This window comes from Grampus griseus, assembly GCF_964374135.1.
Source record: "Grampus griseus genome assembly, chromosome: 15".
Lineage (NCBI taxonomy): Eukaryota > Metazoa > Chordata > Mammalia > Artiodactyla > Delphinidae > Grampus > Grampus griseus.
The window spans coordinates 80199670-80216800 of NC_139009.1; the positions used below are offsets into that span (position 1 = coordinate 80199670).

General features: G+C 36.4%; 1 protein-coding gene across 3 annotated transcripts in view; it reads right to left on the reverse strand.

Moving 5' to 3' along the window:
* The window catches only part of TMEM131 (transmembrane protein 131), a gene marked incomplete at its 5' end in the record, with an annotated part of 192081 nt that overhangs the window by 130192 nt on the left and 44758 nt on the right, over positions 1 to 17131 (reverse strand). For all 3 annotated transcript variants that reach the window (XM_082672565.1, XM_082672564.1, XM_082672563.1), the window contains one exon: positions 9433 to 9494. In XM_082672565.1, coding sequence (XP_082528691.1) covers positions 9433 to 9494 — 62 coding nt within the window. The remainder of the gene's footprint in view (positions 1 to 9432; positions 9495 to 17131) is intronic.

The window sequence follows — 17131 nt, forward strand, 5'->3', positions numbered from 1 at the left end:
ATATTTGCAACATTCAAACAGACAAAGATTTCATGAACAGGACAAAAAAAACACTAGTCATAAAAGAAACTGATGGATTGGACTTCATCAAACTTTTAAAAATACGCTCACCAAAAGACATTGCTATGAAAATGAAAAGGCAAACCACATACTGAGAGAAAATATTTGCAAATCACCTATTTGATGAAGGACTTGTATCTTGAACATATGAAGAACTTATGAATCTGAATAATAAGAAAACCACCCAATTTTAAAAAATGAGCAATTCTACAAATGTCCGTTAAGAACATGAGAAGATGCTCAGCACCAGTTATCAAGGGAGAGCAAATTTAAACTCCAACAATACACTACAGCCTACAATAATGTCCAAAATGGAAAAGACTGACCATACTGAGGGCTGGCAAGGATGTGCAGTAACTGGAACTTTCATACACTGCTGGTGGGAATGTAAAACAGAATCACCATTTTAGAAGAAGCTTGGCAATTTCTTACAAGTTAAACTTAAAACACCCACCATATGACCACTCTGAGATATTTGCCCAAGGGAAACAAAAGCATAAGTCCATACAAAGACTTATACATGAATGTTTATGGCAGCTTTATTTGTTACTGGAACCACCGAAATTTCCATCAACAGATGAAGTGACACATGAATTGTGGTATGGGATAGAACAGTAGAATATTACTCAGCAATAAAAAGAGAGTAAACTCAAAGACTAGGAACCTTTCTTTTTCTCTATTAAATATTTCTTTATTATTTTAGAAAAAATATTTTTAAAAGAACAGAAAATAACATTTGAATGGGGAAAAAGAAATAAACTACTGATACATGCAACAACATTGATAACTCTTAAAATAATCACGCTGAGTCAAATTCCCAAAAAGTACGTTCTATACGATTCCATTTATATAAAATGATTTCAAGTATAAACTGATGGTGTCAGAAAGCAAATCAGCGTTGCCTAGAGATGGAGAGGAGGGTAGAGGGATTACCCAGGGTCACAAGTAAACTTTTGGGGGCCACGGATACATATATCTATTATCTTGATTGCAGTAATACTTTCACAGGTGTATAATATGTCGAACAATCATACACTTTAAACATGCACAGTTTACTGTGTGTCACTTTTACTTCAATAGAAAGTACAACCTAAGAATTCTAGGACATGCCAAACTGTGGTCCCCATCTGGAGCTGACAGAAAGGAGACTCAGGAAGTGTAGCACCCATGTATACTTTCTGGAGGGGAAAAAAATATCATCATGAAGACAATCTGGGCAAGATGATTACTCATGAAGAATTGCAAATGAGGAAGCTGTCTTGTGAAAGATAAGCAGATACAGTAAAGGAACTGTGGAAATAAGGTTAGAAAAGCAGAAAGTAAATGTTGTTTTTGAAGTATAAGCCACAAAATAGAAAAGTCATTTAACTATAATAAGAATAAAAATCTCAGCACAACCCTAAATATTGAGAGAAAAGGAAAGATCACAATAGACACTACTTTGTTTCTGAAGTAATTTGAGAAATGAAGGTTTAAACATATCTTAAATACGTATCCGAAACTTAAGCCCCGAAACTGAGAGAAAACAAAAAGGAAGGCATAAAAATTAGATGGAATAGATTAAACACGTATATAGCATGATTATCTCATTTAGAGATAAACTCGTCTATTAAGAAAGACAAAAGGATCATGTTGAAAAAACAAAGCCCAACTATAGACTGTAAATACCTAACACAAAAGGATTCAAATACGTTGAAAGCCGAAGAATGAGCAAAAATAAACAAGGTAAACGCCTCCTCCCACCCCATCCCCCAGAAAAGAAGAGAAAAATCAAGCAAAAAAAGGGTTACATTAGTAACAATGAAAAGATCTGCTATTTACGTAAGTATTTTATAACTGAACAGCAAAAAGAAAGAAAAAGAAAGAAACTGGGGAAAAGAATACTGTGATTGAAATATAAGCAAAGAACAGGAGGCAAATCACTTAAAGAAAAATAAATGGCCAGTAATCATATGAAAAAAGATGGTCAGCTCACCAAACTATGAAGTAATCCCTAGAAGAGACTGAGATTTCCTATTTCACCATCTGATTAGTGGAAACCTTTGAACTTTATGCTCAGAGATAAGGGTCTGTCAGGAGTACTCAGGGCCCTAGAAAATGTCTGTGCCATGTATTCCTGTATCTTCTATCAAATATAAGACATACCTACAATATTTCAAAGTAAACTTCACTGAATCGCAGATACTTAAAGTTGGTAACGCTTGACATACTGCAAATGATCTTTTCACTGTGCATCTACAAAGATAAGCACAATTCCCACCCACAATTCAGACTCCATTCTTCTGTTGCATTTAAGGGCCCCAGTCTCAGCCTAGCTCACTGCTAGGCTCCACATTCCAGACCAGTCTGAGCACAGTCTCTCTCAGAGAGCACCCCAAAGGGATATAAAGGAGGAAAATGAACTATTCTTCCACTCAAATGGAAAAGACTGCGAAAATAAGTATGTGGTATATTCCCAAACAGTATTAAATTCTCTTATCATAAAAATAATATATAAGTTTATCCCTATAACCTAGTGGTTCCAATTGGGGGCAATTTTGTCCTCCGGGGCATTTGGCAATGTCTAGAGACATTTTTGATGGTTGCAACTGAAAGGGCTACTAGCATCTAGAGGGTAGAGGCCAGGGATGCTGCTAAACACCGTACAACACTTAAAACAGTCTTCTTTCCTCATCTCCCAGCAAGGAATTACCTGGTCCAAAATATAAATATTGCCAAGACTGAAAACCCTACTGTAACCTGAATTTTATAAAGACATATCAATAATTTAATTTTCATTTGTAATAACATCTCCTTACATTATAATTCAAAGTGCATTAACGGCCACAACTGTCTCTATCTCTAGTGGTCCTTGCAATTCTCAATACACTGGAGACACTCAAATTATATTTACCAGTCCAGGATCAAACAGTATATGTCAGAATTCAAATCTTGTGCTCTTATGTGTAATTATTACACACTTATTATGACATATCCTTTTTTCTTTTTTTTTTTTTTGTTTTGTGGCTTGCGGGATCTTAGTTCCCCAACCAGGGGTTGAACCCATGCCCTCAGGAGTGAAAGTGTGGAGCCCTAACCACTGAACCGCCAGGGAATTCCTGACATACCCTTGATAAGACTGTATATGCCTAAAACTGACTTCTTTTAGCTTACACAAGCTGAAGTTGGCCACTCATTTCCTTTTATGTATATTTTACATTATTTTCTTAGTGGTTACCCTGGAGATTATAATTTATATCTTAAATCTACAACAAACTTGTTTGAATTCCTACCAGCTCAGCTTCAATAGTATACTTAATTCCGACATTTTGCTATTTGTTTTCTATATGCCTTATACTGTTTTACTCCCTCATTTCCTGTAGTCCTGTCATCTTTTGGTTTAGTTGATTTTTTGGTAGTGAAATGTTTAAATTCATTTTGTGTATTTCCTATATTATTTTCTTTGTGGTTACCATGGGGATTAATCTAACATCCTAAAGTTATAACACCCTAATTTGAATTTTTATCAGATTTAACCCAATCACACTCAATGTGTACTTCTTTACAGCTCCACCCCTACTTCTTTTGGTTGTTAATGTCACAGAATTTCTTCTTTTTGTATCCAAAAACAAACTAAGAATTATTTTAAGTACATTAATCTTTAAATTATATAGAAAACAAAATGTGGAGTTACAAACCAAAGTGACAATAATCCTTGCTTTTAGACTATTTTTTTTAAATGTATTAGTCTCAAATCTTGTAAAAAACAAAAAGTGGAGTTTCAAACCATTGTTACAATAATACCGACTTTTAAACTGCCCATGTATTTACTTTTACTGTGATCTTTATTTCTTCATATGGCTTTACCTTGTTGTCTAGTGTTCTCTCATTTTTACCTGCAGGACTCCCTTCAGCATTTCTTGCAAGGCAGGTCTAATGGTAATGAGATTCCTCAGCTTTTGTTTATCTGGGAATGTCTTAATTTCTCCCTCACTTTTGAAGAACAGTTTTGCCAGTTATAGGATTCTTGGTTGATAGTTTTTTCCTTCTAATACTTTGAATATATGGGTCCACTGCCTTCTGGTCTCCAAAGTTTGTGATGAGAAATCTCTTAATAACTTATCGAGGATCCTTTTTATGTGATGAGTCCCGTTGCTCTTGTTGCTTTCAAGATTTTCTTTGCCTTTTTAAGGTCTGATTTAACATGTCCCAGTATGAGTCTCTGAGTTCATCTTACTTGGAGTTCATTGAGCTTCTTGGATGCTTATATTCATGTCTTTCATTAATTTGTGACATTTTCAGGCATTATTTCTTCAAGTATTCTCTCTGTCTCTTTCTCTTTTTACCTTTCAGGACTCCCACAATGCATATGTTGGTTCACTTGATGGTCTTAGGCTCTACTGACTTTTCTTTAATCTTTCTGTTCCTCAGCATAGAGAATTTTTCACTTAAGTTACTGTATTTTCAGCTCAATTTTCTTTTTAATTTCTTTTTTCCCCAGCTTCACTGAGGTATAGTTGGAAAATAAAAATTGTTTATGTTTAAGGTGTACAATGTGATGTTTTGATATACATACACATTGTGAAATGATCACCTCATATACTCTTTTTTTTGGTGAGAGCAATTAACTACTATCTTAGCAAATTTCAAGTATATAATACAGTATCATACCTACAGTCATGTTGTACACTAAATCTCTAGAAGTTACTCATCTTGCAAAACTGAAATACTGTACAAAAACTGAAATGAAAAATTCATTAGAACGATTCAAAGGCAGATTTGAGCAGGCAAAAGAAAGAATCATCAAACTTGAAGACAAGACAGTGGAAATTCTCGAGTCTGAGGAACAAAAAGATGAAAGATTAAAGAAAAGTCAGTACTCCTCTTATCAGCAAAATCTGACTGCTCTCAGTTTGTGCCCTTCTAGGGGTACTTCTGCTTCTTTGATGGATTCTGAATTTCTCTTCAAAGTATTTTGGTACCAACATTTACTTTTATGTCAGTGTTTCTGTACAAGAATGAGAGCTAGGGCTGCCTACTCTGCCATCTTGATGATGTCACCCTCTTTTGGTTTTCTTTTTAGGTTTTCTATCTTTTTATTGATATTTCCATTTTATTCATACATTGTTTTCTTGATTTTCTTCACATCTTCCTTTAGTTCTTTGGGCATCCTTAAAATGACTGTTTTAAAGCAGATCTACTTCAAATTTGTATAGTAGATCTGCCATCGGGTCTTTTTCAGAGATAGTTTCTGTTGATTAATTTTTTCATTTGAATGAGCCATACTTTGTTTCTTTTTGTACACTGTGATTTTTTGTTTAAAACTGGATATTTGAATTTAATAATGGAGTAACTCTGGGTGTCCGATTCTCCTCCTTTTCCAGAGTTTGCTGTCTGTTTGCTTCTGTTTATTGTTTTTGGTTTTATGATGTAGGCTATGTCTGTGCCAAAGATAAGCCTGAGGTGTACACTTAAGGTCTTCTCAGGTGTTTTATGAACCTGGGCCTTTCCCTGAACATTCAAAGTGATTTTCTAATTTCCCCCATATATGCAGTGGCTTTTGAAGGTTGTCAGCCCTTTAAATCTTCTGGTTCACTTCAGGGTGAGGAACTTTTAACAATGGGGGAGTTGCAACAATAATGGCCGCCTGCCTCTCTGTCTAAACCTCTGTGATCAAAAGCAGCAATCAGGGCATGGATCCCCAATACCTGGAGGACAGAAGCCTTTTTTGCCCACAGGCTTCTGCAAGCTGTGTGCAAGCTGCTTGATGAACATGCACAGCTGCTTGCCGCAGGGCCGGGGGTGAGGGTGGGTAACTGCTTCTAGGCTGAGAGCTGAAATGGACCATATTTTACTTCAATTTACCTCAAGCCTTCCGCTTGAAGCTGTAAGCATTCAAAAGACTCCAGAGTCCCAAAATAGTTATACTATTTTTGTTATTGGTGTGAAGTCAAAGTTTTATTTCTCCCATATAGATATTCACTTGTCCTAGCACCCTTTATTGACTGTTCCCCAATATTTTCTTTCCCCAATATTCTTCAGCGACACTTTATTCATAAATCAAGTATCCATATATGTGTGAGTCTGGCTAGACTCTGTTGCCTTTTCTGATCTATAGAAGTGGTATAATTCATACGGCTCAACATAAACATAGAAATGCAGTTGCTTTTTATGTATCAACTGTTATCCTGCAAACTTGCTAAATTGCTTATTGAATCTAGTAACTTATCTGTAGATGCTTTGGATGACCTCCATAAACTATCATAATCTGCGGTGCATAACATTTTTTTCTTCCTTTTCAATCCTTTTAGTTTTTAATTCTTTTTCTTGTCTTTATTTATTTTTAAATTTTATTTATTTTTACAAGTTATTTATTTATTTATTTATGGCTGCGTTGGGTCTTCGTTGCTGTGTGCGGGCTCCCTCCAGCTGCCGTGAGCGGGGCCCACTCTTTGTTGCGATGCATGGGCTTCTCATTGCGGTGGCTTCTCTTGTTGCAGAGCACAGGCTCTAGGTGCGCGAGTTTCAGTAGCTGTTCTTGTCTTACTTTATTGGCTACAGCTAGCATGATGTTGAATATAAGTGGTATTTAGTGGGCATCTTTGATCCATTCTTCATCTCAGAGATAAAACTTTCAGCATTTCACTGTTAAGTATGTTGTTTACCATAGTTTTTTCCACATTCCTCCTCCTTAACAGATATCCTTTATTATATGTGCCAGCTGGGGTTCTCAGCAAGCTCCTGAGGCAGAATCCTCAGTGTCTGCTCACCTTAAGAACTGACTCAGCTTCCTATGTTCTATATACCAAATCTTAGTAGCCTTGCCAAGCAGGAATTACAATGGTCAAAACACCAACTAAAGAAAACATGGGCTAAGAGGATTGCTACGATTTCTAATCATATCCTAACATTACTAGTGATAACGCATGGAACGCACTGGCAAGAAATGCACATGCATCATACTGTGGAAAGAGCTCTGGAACCAGGAAGCCGGGTACTTACTGGATGCTGGATTCTTACTCTAGCAACTGAATATTCTATGAGCCTCATTTTCCTTTTCTTTAAAAATAAAATAGGAAATCAAGTCCAAACTTTCTAGCAAATTTTTAATGTTTTTACAATTTTTACTGACTTACCATCAATTAATTTTTAGGACTTAAAAAATCACCATGAGCCAAGCCACATGACTGTAACATAAATTCCACAATCTGGGAACGAATGCTCTCAAGCAAAATTCTAATTTTAAATAATGTAAAACAAGGCTGTTGCTTTGACTCTCTCCCTGCTTTAGCTTTAATTTAATTTGGAGAAACCCAATATATATTCTGCCACAGAAATGCTACATGAACCTACTTCTCTTCTAATCACAAGAAACCAGGAGCTGTTTAAGAAATAGCTGAACTTATTGGCAAATTATCGCCAGAAAGAATGACATTATGTCAAAATCAAAACAGTTGTTCCTAGGCAACATTCTTCAACATTAAAATGAATGATTTTTATAAATTTCTATTCAGAGGGGTCTTATGTTCTGTTACTTGCAGATATATAATCCACTATATATAGCATCTCAACATTAGGCATTCTGCAGGAGGCTTAGTGAGGTTTCACTGTGGCTGAGGTAACCAGTGGTAATACCTGCCCTTAACACTCTAGTCTAAAATTACCTTAGCTATAGAACTCTGAGGCCTCCCCCAAGCACTGGTCCAAGCATTTCAGCAGATCCAAAGAGGGTGAGCAAATGACATCCCAGCTGACGAGCTCTTCCACACCCAAGTCCTTTTAGACGTGAATTGACAGCCTCCCCCAGCAAAAACACATGTCAAGCTTCAGAGTTTTCAAAATGGATTATCAACTTGCAACCTAGATGTCTAGTTCCTGAAGGATATAATAAATCCTTTTTCAATCAGTACAGGATAACTACACTCAGAGAATTTTTTAGAAATTCAGTCCTGAGTTGCCTGCTCTCTAGATCCTGCAAATCACCAAAAGGGAGATGTTTAAAACAGTGATTTCTATAGGTTCTCCAAGTTCTCATCTTGCAACAGATTAAAGAACTAGAGCAAGAGACTAAGATCATTTTCTAGCAAGGTGGCTTTACAAAACTAGAGATCATTATATATCTTCAGTTGTTATTCACTTTTAAAATATAAAAAGCCATACGAAGACTTTCTGCAAGCACCATGCAGCCACTGCCTGCTGTGTTTCTCAACATCTCTTATATAAAAGTAGAATAATAAGTTTATTTAAAAATTTAGAAACAGGGAAAAAGTTTTCATCCGAAACATTTATTTGCTTCATTGTCAGAGAAAAAGAACCTTACAACCCATCACTTTTTTCCTTGCTTACTTTGTTTGGCTTAGTGTCTGAAATCTAAATTTATGCTAAAACACAAATCTTATTCCAAGTCCCTAGCAGAATTATTTCTCTATTGCCTTGATCTAACTTTAATTTTCACTTTCCTGCCTTTATTATAAGCTACAGGAGAACTATTTAAGTCATGTATTTAGTTATAAGTAAGTAAACAAATACATCATAGGCAGCATCATGTAACAAAGAGACTAACAATCACACCTGGAGTGAGAAGACCAGAATTCTAATACCCATGCCATTACTGCAAAGTCATGGGATCGTGGGCAACTTTCTTAATCTAAACCTTGGTTTCCCCTGAATATAACATGAATAAAAAAATTATCAGCCATGCTATCAAATAACATGGTATTTAAAAACACTTGTTATTATTACAAAGGTGGTGAGTACTGTAAGACAAGCATAGAATATGAAAAAAGTTTGGAAGGAGAAAATCAGCCACAAAAATCAGGGTTGGTTAAGATGGCTTTTACTGTCTCTTTCAGCTCTGAAATTCTAGAACTGCTTTTTAGCTAAGAAGACTAAAATAGGCTTCACGGTGCTACGTGAGCTATGTCTGAAAGGCAGAATAGGATTTTTATCAGATTACACTTTCTAATTTTATGTATAAAATATATAAAGACACGGCTTAGAATGGCTAGTGGAAGGATGATATAGATGTAAAGCTGCAGAACTTATATCCTCTGGAGAAGTTCTCTTCCAGATAAATATTTTTCGGTCCAACATCCAAATTCAGCGTTTCACTCACTGGCTCCATACTAATAGAGCTTACCACCAATTCCACTGCTCCTGATCTAACTCTCCCCACCTAACCTCTCAACATCCCCCAGAAATATTTTATTTAAAAGGTAATCCATACAGCTATGGAGGTTTTTATTATTACCAATGACTCTACTGCCCTGTCTGCATATGAAGCTCATAAAATATATTTCATATGAACCAGTTACGTTTTAAAAGAAAAATAATAATCAGATGTTATTCAAGGCTTGACACTGAGATAATTCTTCAAGCTTAAAATAAAATTACCTGTAGAAGTCCTCCATCATCAAAACGCAGTACTTCTATTATGCTCTCCGACTGAATAAATGCTGTGAAGGAAGCAAAACATATTATCACTTAACGGGAACATAAATTTCATTTAAATAAAATCTTTTAAAGTTAATTACTACAACTTAATATTTTGAAAATATACTGCTTGATGGTGATGGTTGAAGAGAAAAATCTGACTAGTTCTTCAGGATTTTAGTAACTATGAAACCAAAACAATACAACCCAATTAGAAAGTATTTTTAACAACCTACAGGCTATTTAAGCCACTCACAAAATATTTACTCCTGCTATACTGCCAGAAAGCACAAAACAGTAAAATTCAACTAGATGCAGCTGATTATTTTCACTGAGAGATTAACTGAAAATAACATAAACACATAGGAAACATCACTAGAGGATTTTATTTCCGCCCAAAATGGTAAGCTGAAGTTCTATATCATTTGCTCATTTGTAGTGATGACAGGACCTGGGATCAATGGTCAAAACTGACTTGGTGGGGGAGTGGGCAAGGAGAATGGCAAAAGATTATTCCATTCCAAGAAACTGAGTACAATGCAAAGACAGGGTATTTAAAAAGCTAACGTACGTTTACCATACAATCCAGCAATTGTGCTCCTAAATATTTACCCAACTGATTTGGAAATTTATGTCCACACAAAAATCTGCAAGCATTTCCTTATAGCAGCTTTTTTTCATAATCATCAAAAACTGGACACAATCAAGATGTCCTTCAATAGCTGAATAAAGAGACAAATGTAGATTAACCATACAGTGGAATATTAGTGATAAAAAGTAAAAGAAAGGGCTACATGCTCTATGATTTCAAGTATATGCCATTCTGGAAAAGGCAATACTGTAGAGATGGTAAAAAGATCAGTGGTTGCTAGGGGTTTGGAGAAAGAAAGGAAGGGTGGAATAAGCAAAGCATAGGGAATTTTTCGAAGCAGTGAAACTCTTCTGTATGATACTGTAATGGTAGATGCAATTAACACTATGCATTTGTCAAAAACAGAACTTCACAGCACAAAGTGTGAACCTACTGTATGCAATTAAAAAAATCATTTAGGAGATCAGGAATCCCAAGATAGATTACAGAATATGACAAAACAATTTAAATACATAGCAAAGGTATGAAACCATCTCCCTGAAGTAGGGTGGAGTGGGGAAAGGTGCTGACCTAAGTAATTTGGAAATGAGTGGAATCTGTAAGACTAAAGGCAACAGAAACTGTACATAAGCACTATCTCTAGTTAATAAAGTTATTTTCCACAGGGGTTTGGGTTAACCATCCTGACGCTGCTATACATGTACACTGGAATTGAACAATATATGGATGGTGGATGGTGGATGGTGAGAGATTTCTCACTGTCGGAATAAGAGTTTACACAAAAGCAAGGGAAGGAGGCTAGAACAATCTATGTGGTAATGGATTAGAGTTGGCAACATCAGTACAAATTCATGTTGAGCTTAATACAGATACAGATGGTTGCATATAGAAATATTTACAGATGTGCATATACACAGGTTAGTATACACACATGTATTACAACCCAGTAGCAAAAAGCACATCTAGCACCTAGATCTTGGGTTCTACTACCATTCCCCAATAAAAGGAACTGGGGCTTCTTGGAGAAATGGCTGAATCTAGGACTGGGGCAGGAAATACACAAGATGAAATGGGAGCAACTTGTGCCAGAAAGTGCTTTAAAAAAAAAGTCTTACATTGATGGGAATGTGTCAAACAGATGTAAGAGTTAACAGTAAGTGTTCCCAAATGGCCAAAGTTGGAACAACTTGAGCAATAAAATAAGTCAAGCAGTACTGGATTAAAACCCAAAGTATAAAATAAATATCTGTGAGTCCATACTGGTATAAAGAAATGAATGAATAAATAAACAATGGGGGAGAAGAGACAAAACTTTCAGGCAGAAGAATTCTAAACAATTTATACAGAAACTCTTCTACTTAGAAGGTGGAACATTATAACTCCCCATTCCTTAAGCATGGGATGCATATAGTGACTCCTAAAGAAAACAGTATGGAAAAGAGGAAAAAAGGAGTAATTTTACAATGGAGAAACCTGACAAACGTTACCTCAGTCAGATGATCAAGGTCGATATCCACAGGGAAAAGTCATGTGGACAGTATCCTTGATACGTCATAACAAAAATGGCATTTTATCTCTGTGGTCTTCCTCCCCAGATCACATAACTCCAGACTCATCATGAGAAAAACATCAGACAAATCCCAGCTGAGGGACGTTATACAAGACACCTGACCAGTACACTCCTGAAAACTGTCAAGGTCATCAAGAACCAGAAAAGTTTGAGAAACTGTCACAGACCAGAGGCGCCTAAGGAGACATGACTACTAAATGTAATATGCTATTTTGGATGGGATTCTAAAAAAGAAAAAGGAAATCAGGTAAAAACTAAGGAAACCTGAATAAAATATGAACTGTACTTAATATACTAATACTGGTTCATTAATTGCAAAAAAAAAAGTACCATATTAAGTGAGATGTTAATAATTGGGCAAACTGGGAGGGAGGTATAATGGCAACTCTGTACTATATTTAGAATTTTTATATAAATCTGAAACTGTTCTAAAATGAAAAGCTTATTTTTTAAAACCCATGAAACAATGGTGCTTCACTTGGCTTAACATGACCCTCACTGGCTCCTTCCTGTTGGTCTTTGGGTAGAGTCCATGAAGAAGCCTACTGTCTAAGCCCATGTACCTGGCTTTTTCAGTATGACCAAAGCTGAAAGTCACGCGGCAGATGAGATGCCAGCGAATTAGATCACTTCACCTACTAGGATGGTGTCTTTCCTGCCTGCTGAGCATCGATTTCCTCTTATTCTCTTAATCACACTCTGACTTTATTTTGGGAAAGCCCTGTCCTCTAGTTCTTGTGTTTCTCTTCAACCACAGCTCCAACTTGCTCTACCCTGCTCATTCCCCACCAGTTCTTCGTATATACAGAACATTCAGTAACACTGAGTGCGTGAATGAAATACCACCTTTCTGCTCAGGTATAAGTACTGGTATTTGCACACACTGATACAAACGAACTCTTTCTGGTTACCTCTAGTCTTAGCTTGTAGCTGCATTTCAAAAGTGAGATCAGAGCTAATGGCTCCAACGGAATTACTGACATAGAGTACATGTGGAGTACACAAAAATGTCTCCAAATAAAGTGATAAACCATTAAGAAAAAAGGACTGTGAATGTAAAAGGCTCTGTCTGCCCAGCTCACCCATCCCACTTCTCATCCCCTCCCCCACCCTTTTAACATAAAGTGAAATTTTAGATGATCCAGAAAACCTTTTTGGTATACTCCTGTTGAATACAGATTTACTGACGTAAGAACACAATGAACAAGAATTAACTGAATAGTCAGATGCTCACAATGTACAAAAAGTCTAGCTCCCAGTTAGACGCTTTCCATCTAGTTAGCAGAGAAAACAGACCCAAAAAAGTAACAGAAATGTGCTGTATTTGGTGCCTGCTAATAGAGTTATGACATAATGACCATCACATAAGTTCCCATCATCAAGCTAGATCAGACCTTTATCTAACTGATGAGAACTTTACTAAAGAAAGAAAAGCAGTAATATAATTTGGGTGTATTGTATTTTTAATTAGGAGCTTTTAGCAAAAACATGAATTACCTTAGTTGAAAAAAATTAAGAGCGGCAGCTATTTTATAAAGTTCTGAAAGGGAAATATTGTGTTATACATCAACAGCTTTCCTTAAAATATGTAGAAATGAATAGGATTCAACTCTGGCATAAAACAAATTAGGGTATTTTGCTTTAAATGATCAATCATAGTAACTTCAAATTATATGCCTAGAAAAACAGAATATGTACTTAATCATTTAATGTGTTAACAGTTATTAAGCTATACGTTACAAAAAGTAACCAAAGCAAGTCAAGTTCACACATCTCCATATCTCTAGATTTGAAACCACAACTGACAGCTACTTCCTCTTCCAAGAATTTTTATCCCTTATTTTACACTCTAAAGGAATCCCAAACTGTCTCAATGTTCCGCAGTTAAAGCAGCAATCTGATGTATCAGAAATAAGAATACCATCTAATAATTATCAATTACTGTGTTATTAAACTTCAAACTAATCCTATGACTAGACTTTATGGATTCCGTTTGAAGATAAGCAGGCACAGGGAGGTTAGGCTCGAAGTCACTCAGCAAGAAAGTGGCTAGAGAGGGGCCATAAATTTCAGCAATGGGACCCCAGAACCTATGCTTCTAAACCCATCACTATTTACTTTCAAAGTAACGTGACACTAATGCTCACAACCAACAGTACCTTCAAGCAACCTAATTTTAAAAATCAGCCATGTATTTCCAATAACAAGGGAGGAAAGGAGGACATATAAACACAAGAGGTTTTAGTTCTGGCTTTTACGATTCTATTGGCATTTACTCTGTGAAGCTGGGCTCGGTAAGATGTACTTTAAGCGCCTCTTATTCACCCACATCACCATGATGTCTGAGAGTAACAAAGACATTTATTTTCAGCGGAAGAATCTCAGTGTGTCAGTTATTTATCACTTACTTTCAAAACAGAAGATCAGAAATTGAGTTTACTTCCCTATCTCACTTAAATGACATTTAAATATCATTTAAAAGAATGACATTTATAAGACAAAAATATCTTCACTTTAAGGGCAAATCTTTCTCTACTATAATTAGGGTTTTTTTTTTTTCTTTTAGGTTAGAGATTCTTTTTTCTGAACACTGCAAATGATGACTAGATACAATGCTTGTTTTCAGACATCTTTTATAATAATTCATGAAAACAATGAATGTTGTAAATAGCTAGTAGGAATACATGTCATTTGGGCGTGTGTATGGGGGCGCGGGGGGGTGTACCAGGCATCAGGATCCTAGGCTGTCACCATCAAGTCTTTACTTTCTGGCCTTCAGTCTCCTCACATGAGGGGAGGAGGCTGGACTAGTGAAATCCATGATTTTTTAAAAATCCAAGACGAGAAGAAAGGGGCACACAGGCAGGACTTGAAAGGACTCCCAAATCCTGTGTCAAAGAGCCACCCTGCCTGGAACGCTCTTCTCATGGTTGTTGCCCTTCAAGTCTCAGCCTCAACAGTACCCTCAGAGGGGACCCCCAGTGACTGCTCCAAGCCACTCCCTGTCCCCTCTAACCATGCCCCATTTTAACTCTTATCACAACCTGTAAATAGTTTCTGGTTTGCCTGTCATCTAGCACACAGTCTGGAAAATGGAAGAAAAGAAATATTGGTTAAAATAATGGCATTACTGGGCTTCCCTAGTGGCGCAGTGGTTGAGAGTCCGCCTGCCAATGCAGGGGACACGGGTTCGTGCCCCGGTCCGGGAAGATCCCACATGCCGCGGAGCGGCTGGGCCCGTGAGCCATGGCCGCTGAGCCTGCACGTCCAGAGCCTGTGCTCCGCAGTGGGAGAGGCCACAGCAGTGAGAGGCCCGCGTACAGAAAAAAAAAAAAAAATGGCATTACTATCTCAGAATTAATTATTGTTAATGATATTAATGTCTCTTTTATAGTTACACTTGTTCAGGATCTTATTTCAACAAAAGGCTCAGTAACAAATATTTTTAAACATTCTGGACTAGGTTTGTATGGGTCCCTTCTATCCATAAAGATACTTTATGACTGGATCCTTGTCTCTTTCCTCATTAATTTTCTTATCTGAAAGAAGTAATATACACCTACTTTGTTATCTTCTTCCCACATTAAAAGTGCAAAGGAATTTATAAGTCAAATTCCAATTTTATCAACACCACTCAGTATTACCAACTTCCTAAAGAAAGGCTGTGTCCGTGTCGCTTACTAAAACTCAAAATACAGTTTTACGCGACTCAGATGTGTTGGACATACACCACACATCTAAAATGGTGAGTTACAAATGTTTTTCAAAATTAATGTTATAGCTTATGATAAAATACCATAATTTTTATTTTATCCTAAAGTGCTTAATTTATATAAAAAGATCAGCAAACTTGTTACAAAATGAATGGCTGAGAACCACCAATTACTCTAAACAAGCAAGAGAAAAATCACTAATACACTGAAGCTCACCCTACTGTGCTCCTTCATCCCTAGCACAAGCCAAGGTCCGTGGGAGCACCAGAGGCACCACACAAAACTAGCAGACCAAGGACTTCCCTGAAGGTCCAGGGGTTAAGTATCTGCACTTCCACTGCAGGGGGCGCGGGTTCAATCCCTGGTCCTGGTCGGGGAACTAAGATCCCGCATGCCACGCAATGTGGCCAAAACAAACAAACAAAACAAACAAACAAAACAAGCAGACCAAAACACCACCACCAGGGCTCTGAAAATTAGGCTGGTTACTGGAACCATAGCCCACAACAGGACCTGTATGATAAACTGTCTATCAACAGATGAATGGAGCAATAAAATGTGGTGTATAAATACAGCAGAATATTATTCAGCCATAAAAAGGAATGAAGTTCTGACACATGCTACAACATGCATGGACCTTGAAAACACTATGTTGAGTGAAATAAGTCAGACATCAAAGGGCTAATATTGTGATTCCACTTACATGAAATGTCTAGAATAGGCAAATTCAGTGAGTCAGAAAGTAGGTTAGAGGTTACAAGGCACTAGAGCGAGGGGGAGTCAGACTTACTGCTTAATGATTACTGAGACTCTGGGGTGAAGACAAAGTTTTGGAAATAGATGATGATGGTGGCACATCACTGTGAATGTAATTAATGCTACTCAATTGTACACTTTAAAACAGTTATAATGGTACATTTTATGTTACATATATATACTACTAAATTTTTTTCTAAAAAAAAATCAGACTATTTAAAAAACTACAGAATATATCTCATTAACTTAGACCCAAAAAAATGTGCAAAAAAATTTTAATATATTGAATCCAGCAACGTATAAAAAATTACACACCATGACCAAGTGGGATTTATTCAAGTTGTGCAAGACTGGTTCAAAATTTAAATATCAATCAATATAATTCACCACTATCAACAGGCTGAAGAAGAGAAATTACTTGGTCATATAAACTGAATCAGAAAAAGTATTTAACAAAAGCCAACACCCAGTCATGATAACAACTCTCACAAAATAGGAGAAAAGGAAACTAAACCCAAAACAAGTAGAAAAACGGAAATAATATGTTAGAGTGGACACCAATAAAATTGAGAACAACAACAAAAAACAGAGAAATCAGTGAAACAAAAACTTGGTTCTTTGAAATGATTAACAAAAATGACAAATCTTTAGTTAGGCTGACCAAGAAAAAACCCATAAATGAAACAGGGAACATTACTATTGACTTAGAAATAAAAAGGACCTACCAAGCTTATAGAAATAAAGGGATTATAAGAGAATAACTAGGAACAATTGTACACCAAAAAATTGGATGAATGGACAAATACCTAGAAAAATACAAATAACTGAAATTAACTCAAGAATAAATCTGAATGGACCTATAACAAGAGACTGAAATAGTAATCAAAAATCTTCCTACAAAGAAAAGCCTAGGGACACATGGTTTCACTGGTGAATTCTACCAAATGTTTAAAGAAGAATCAACACCAATGCTTCACAAACTTTTCCAAAATAAAACAGAGGAGAAAACACTTCCCAACTTATTCTATG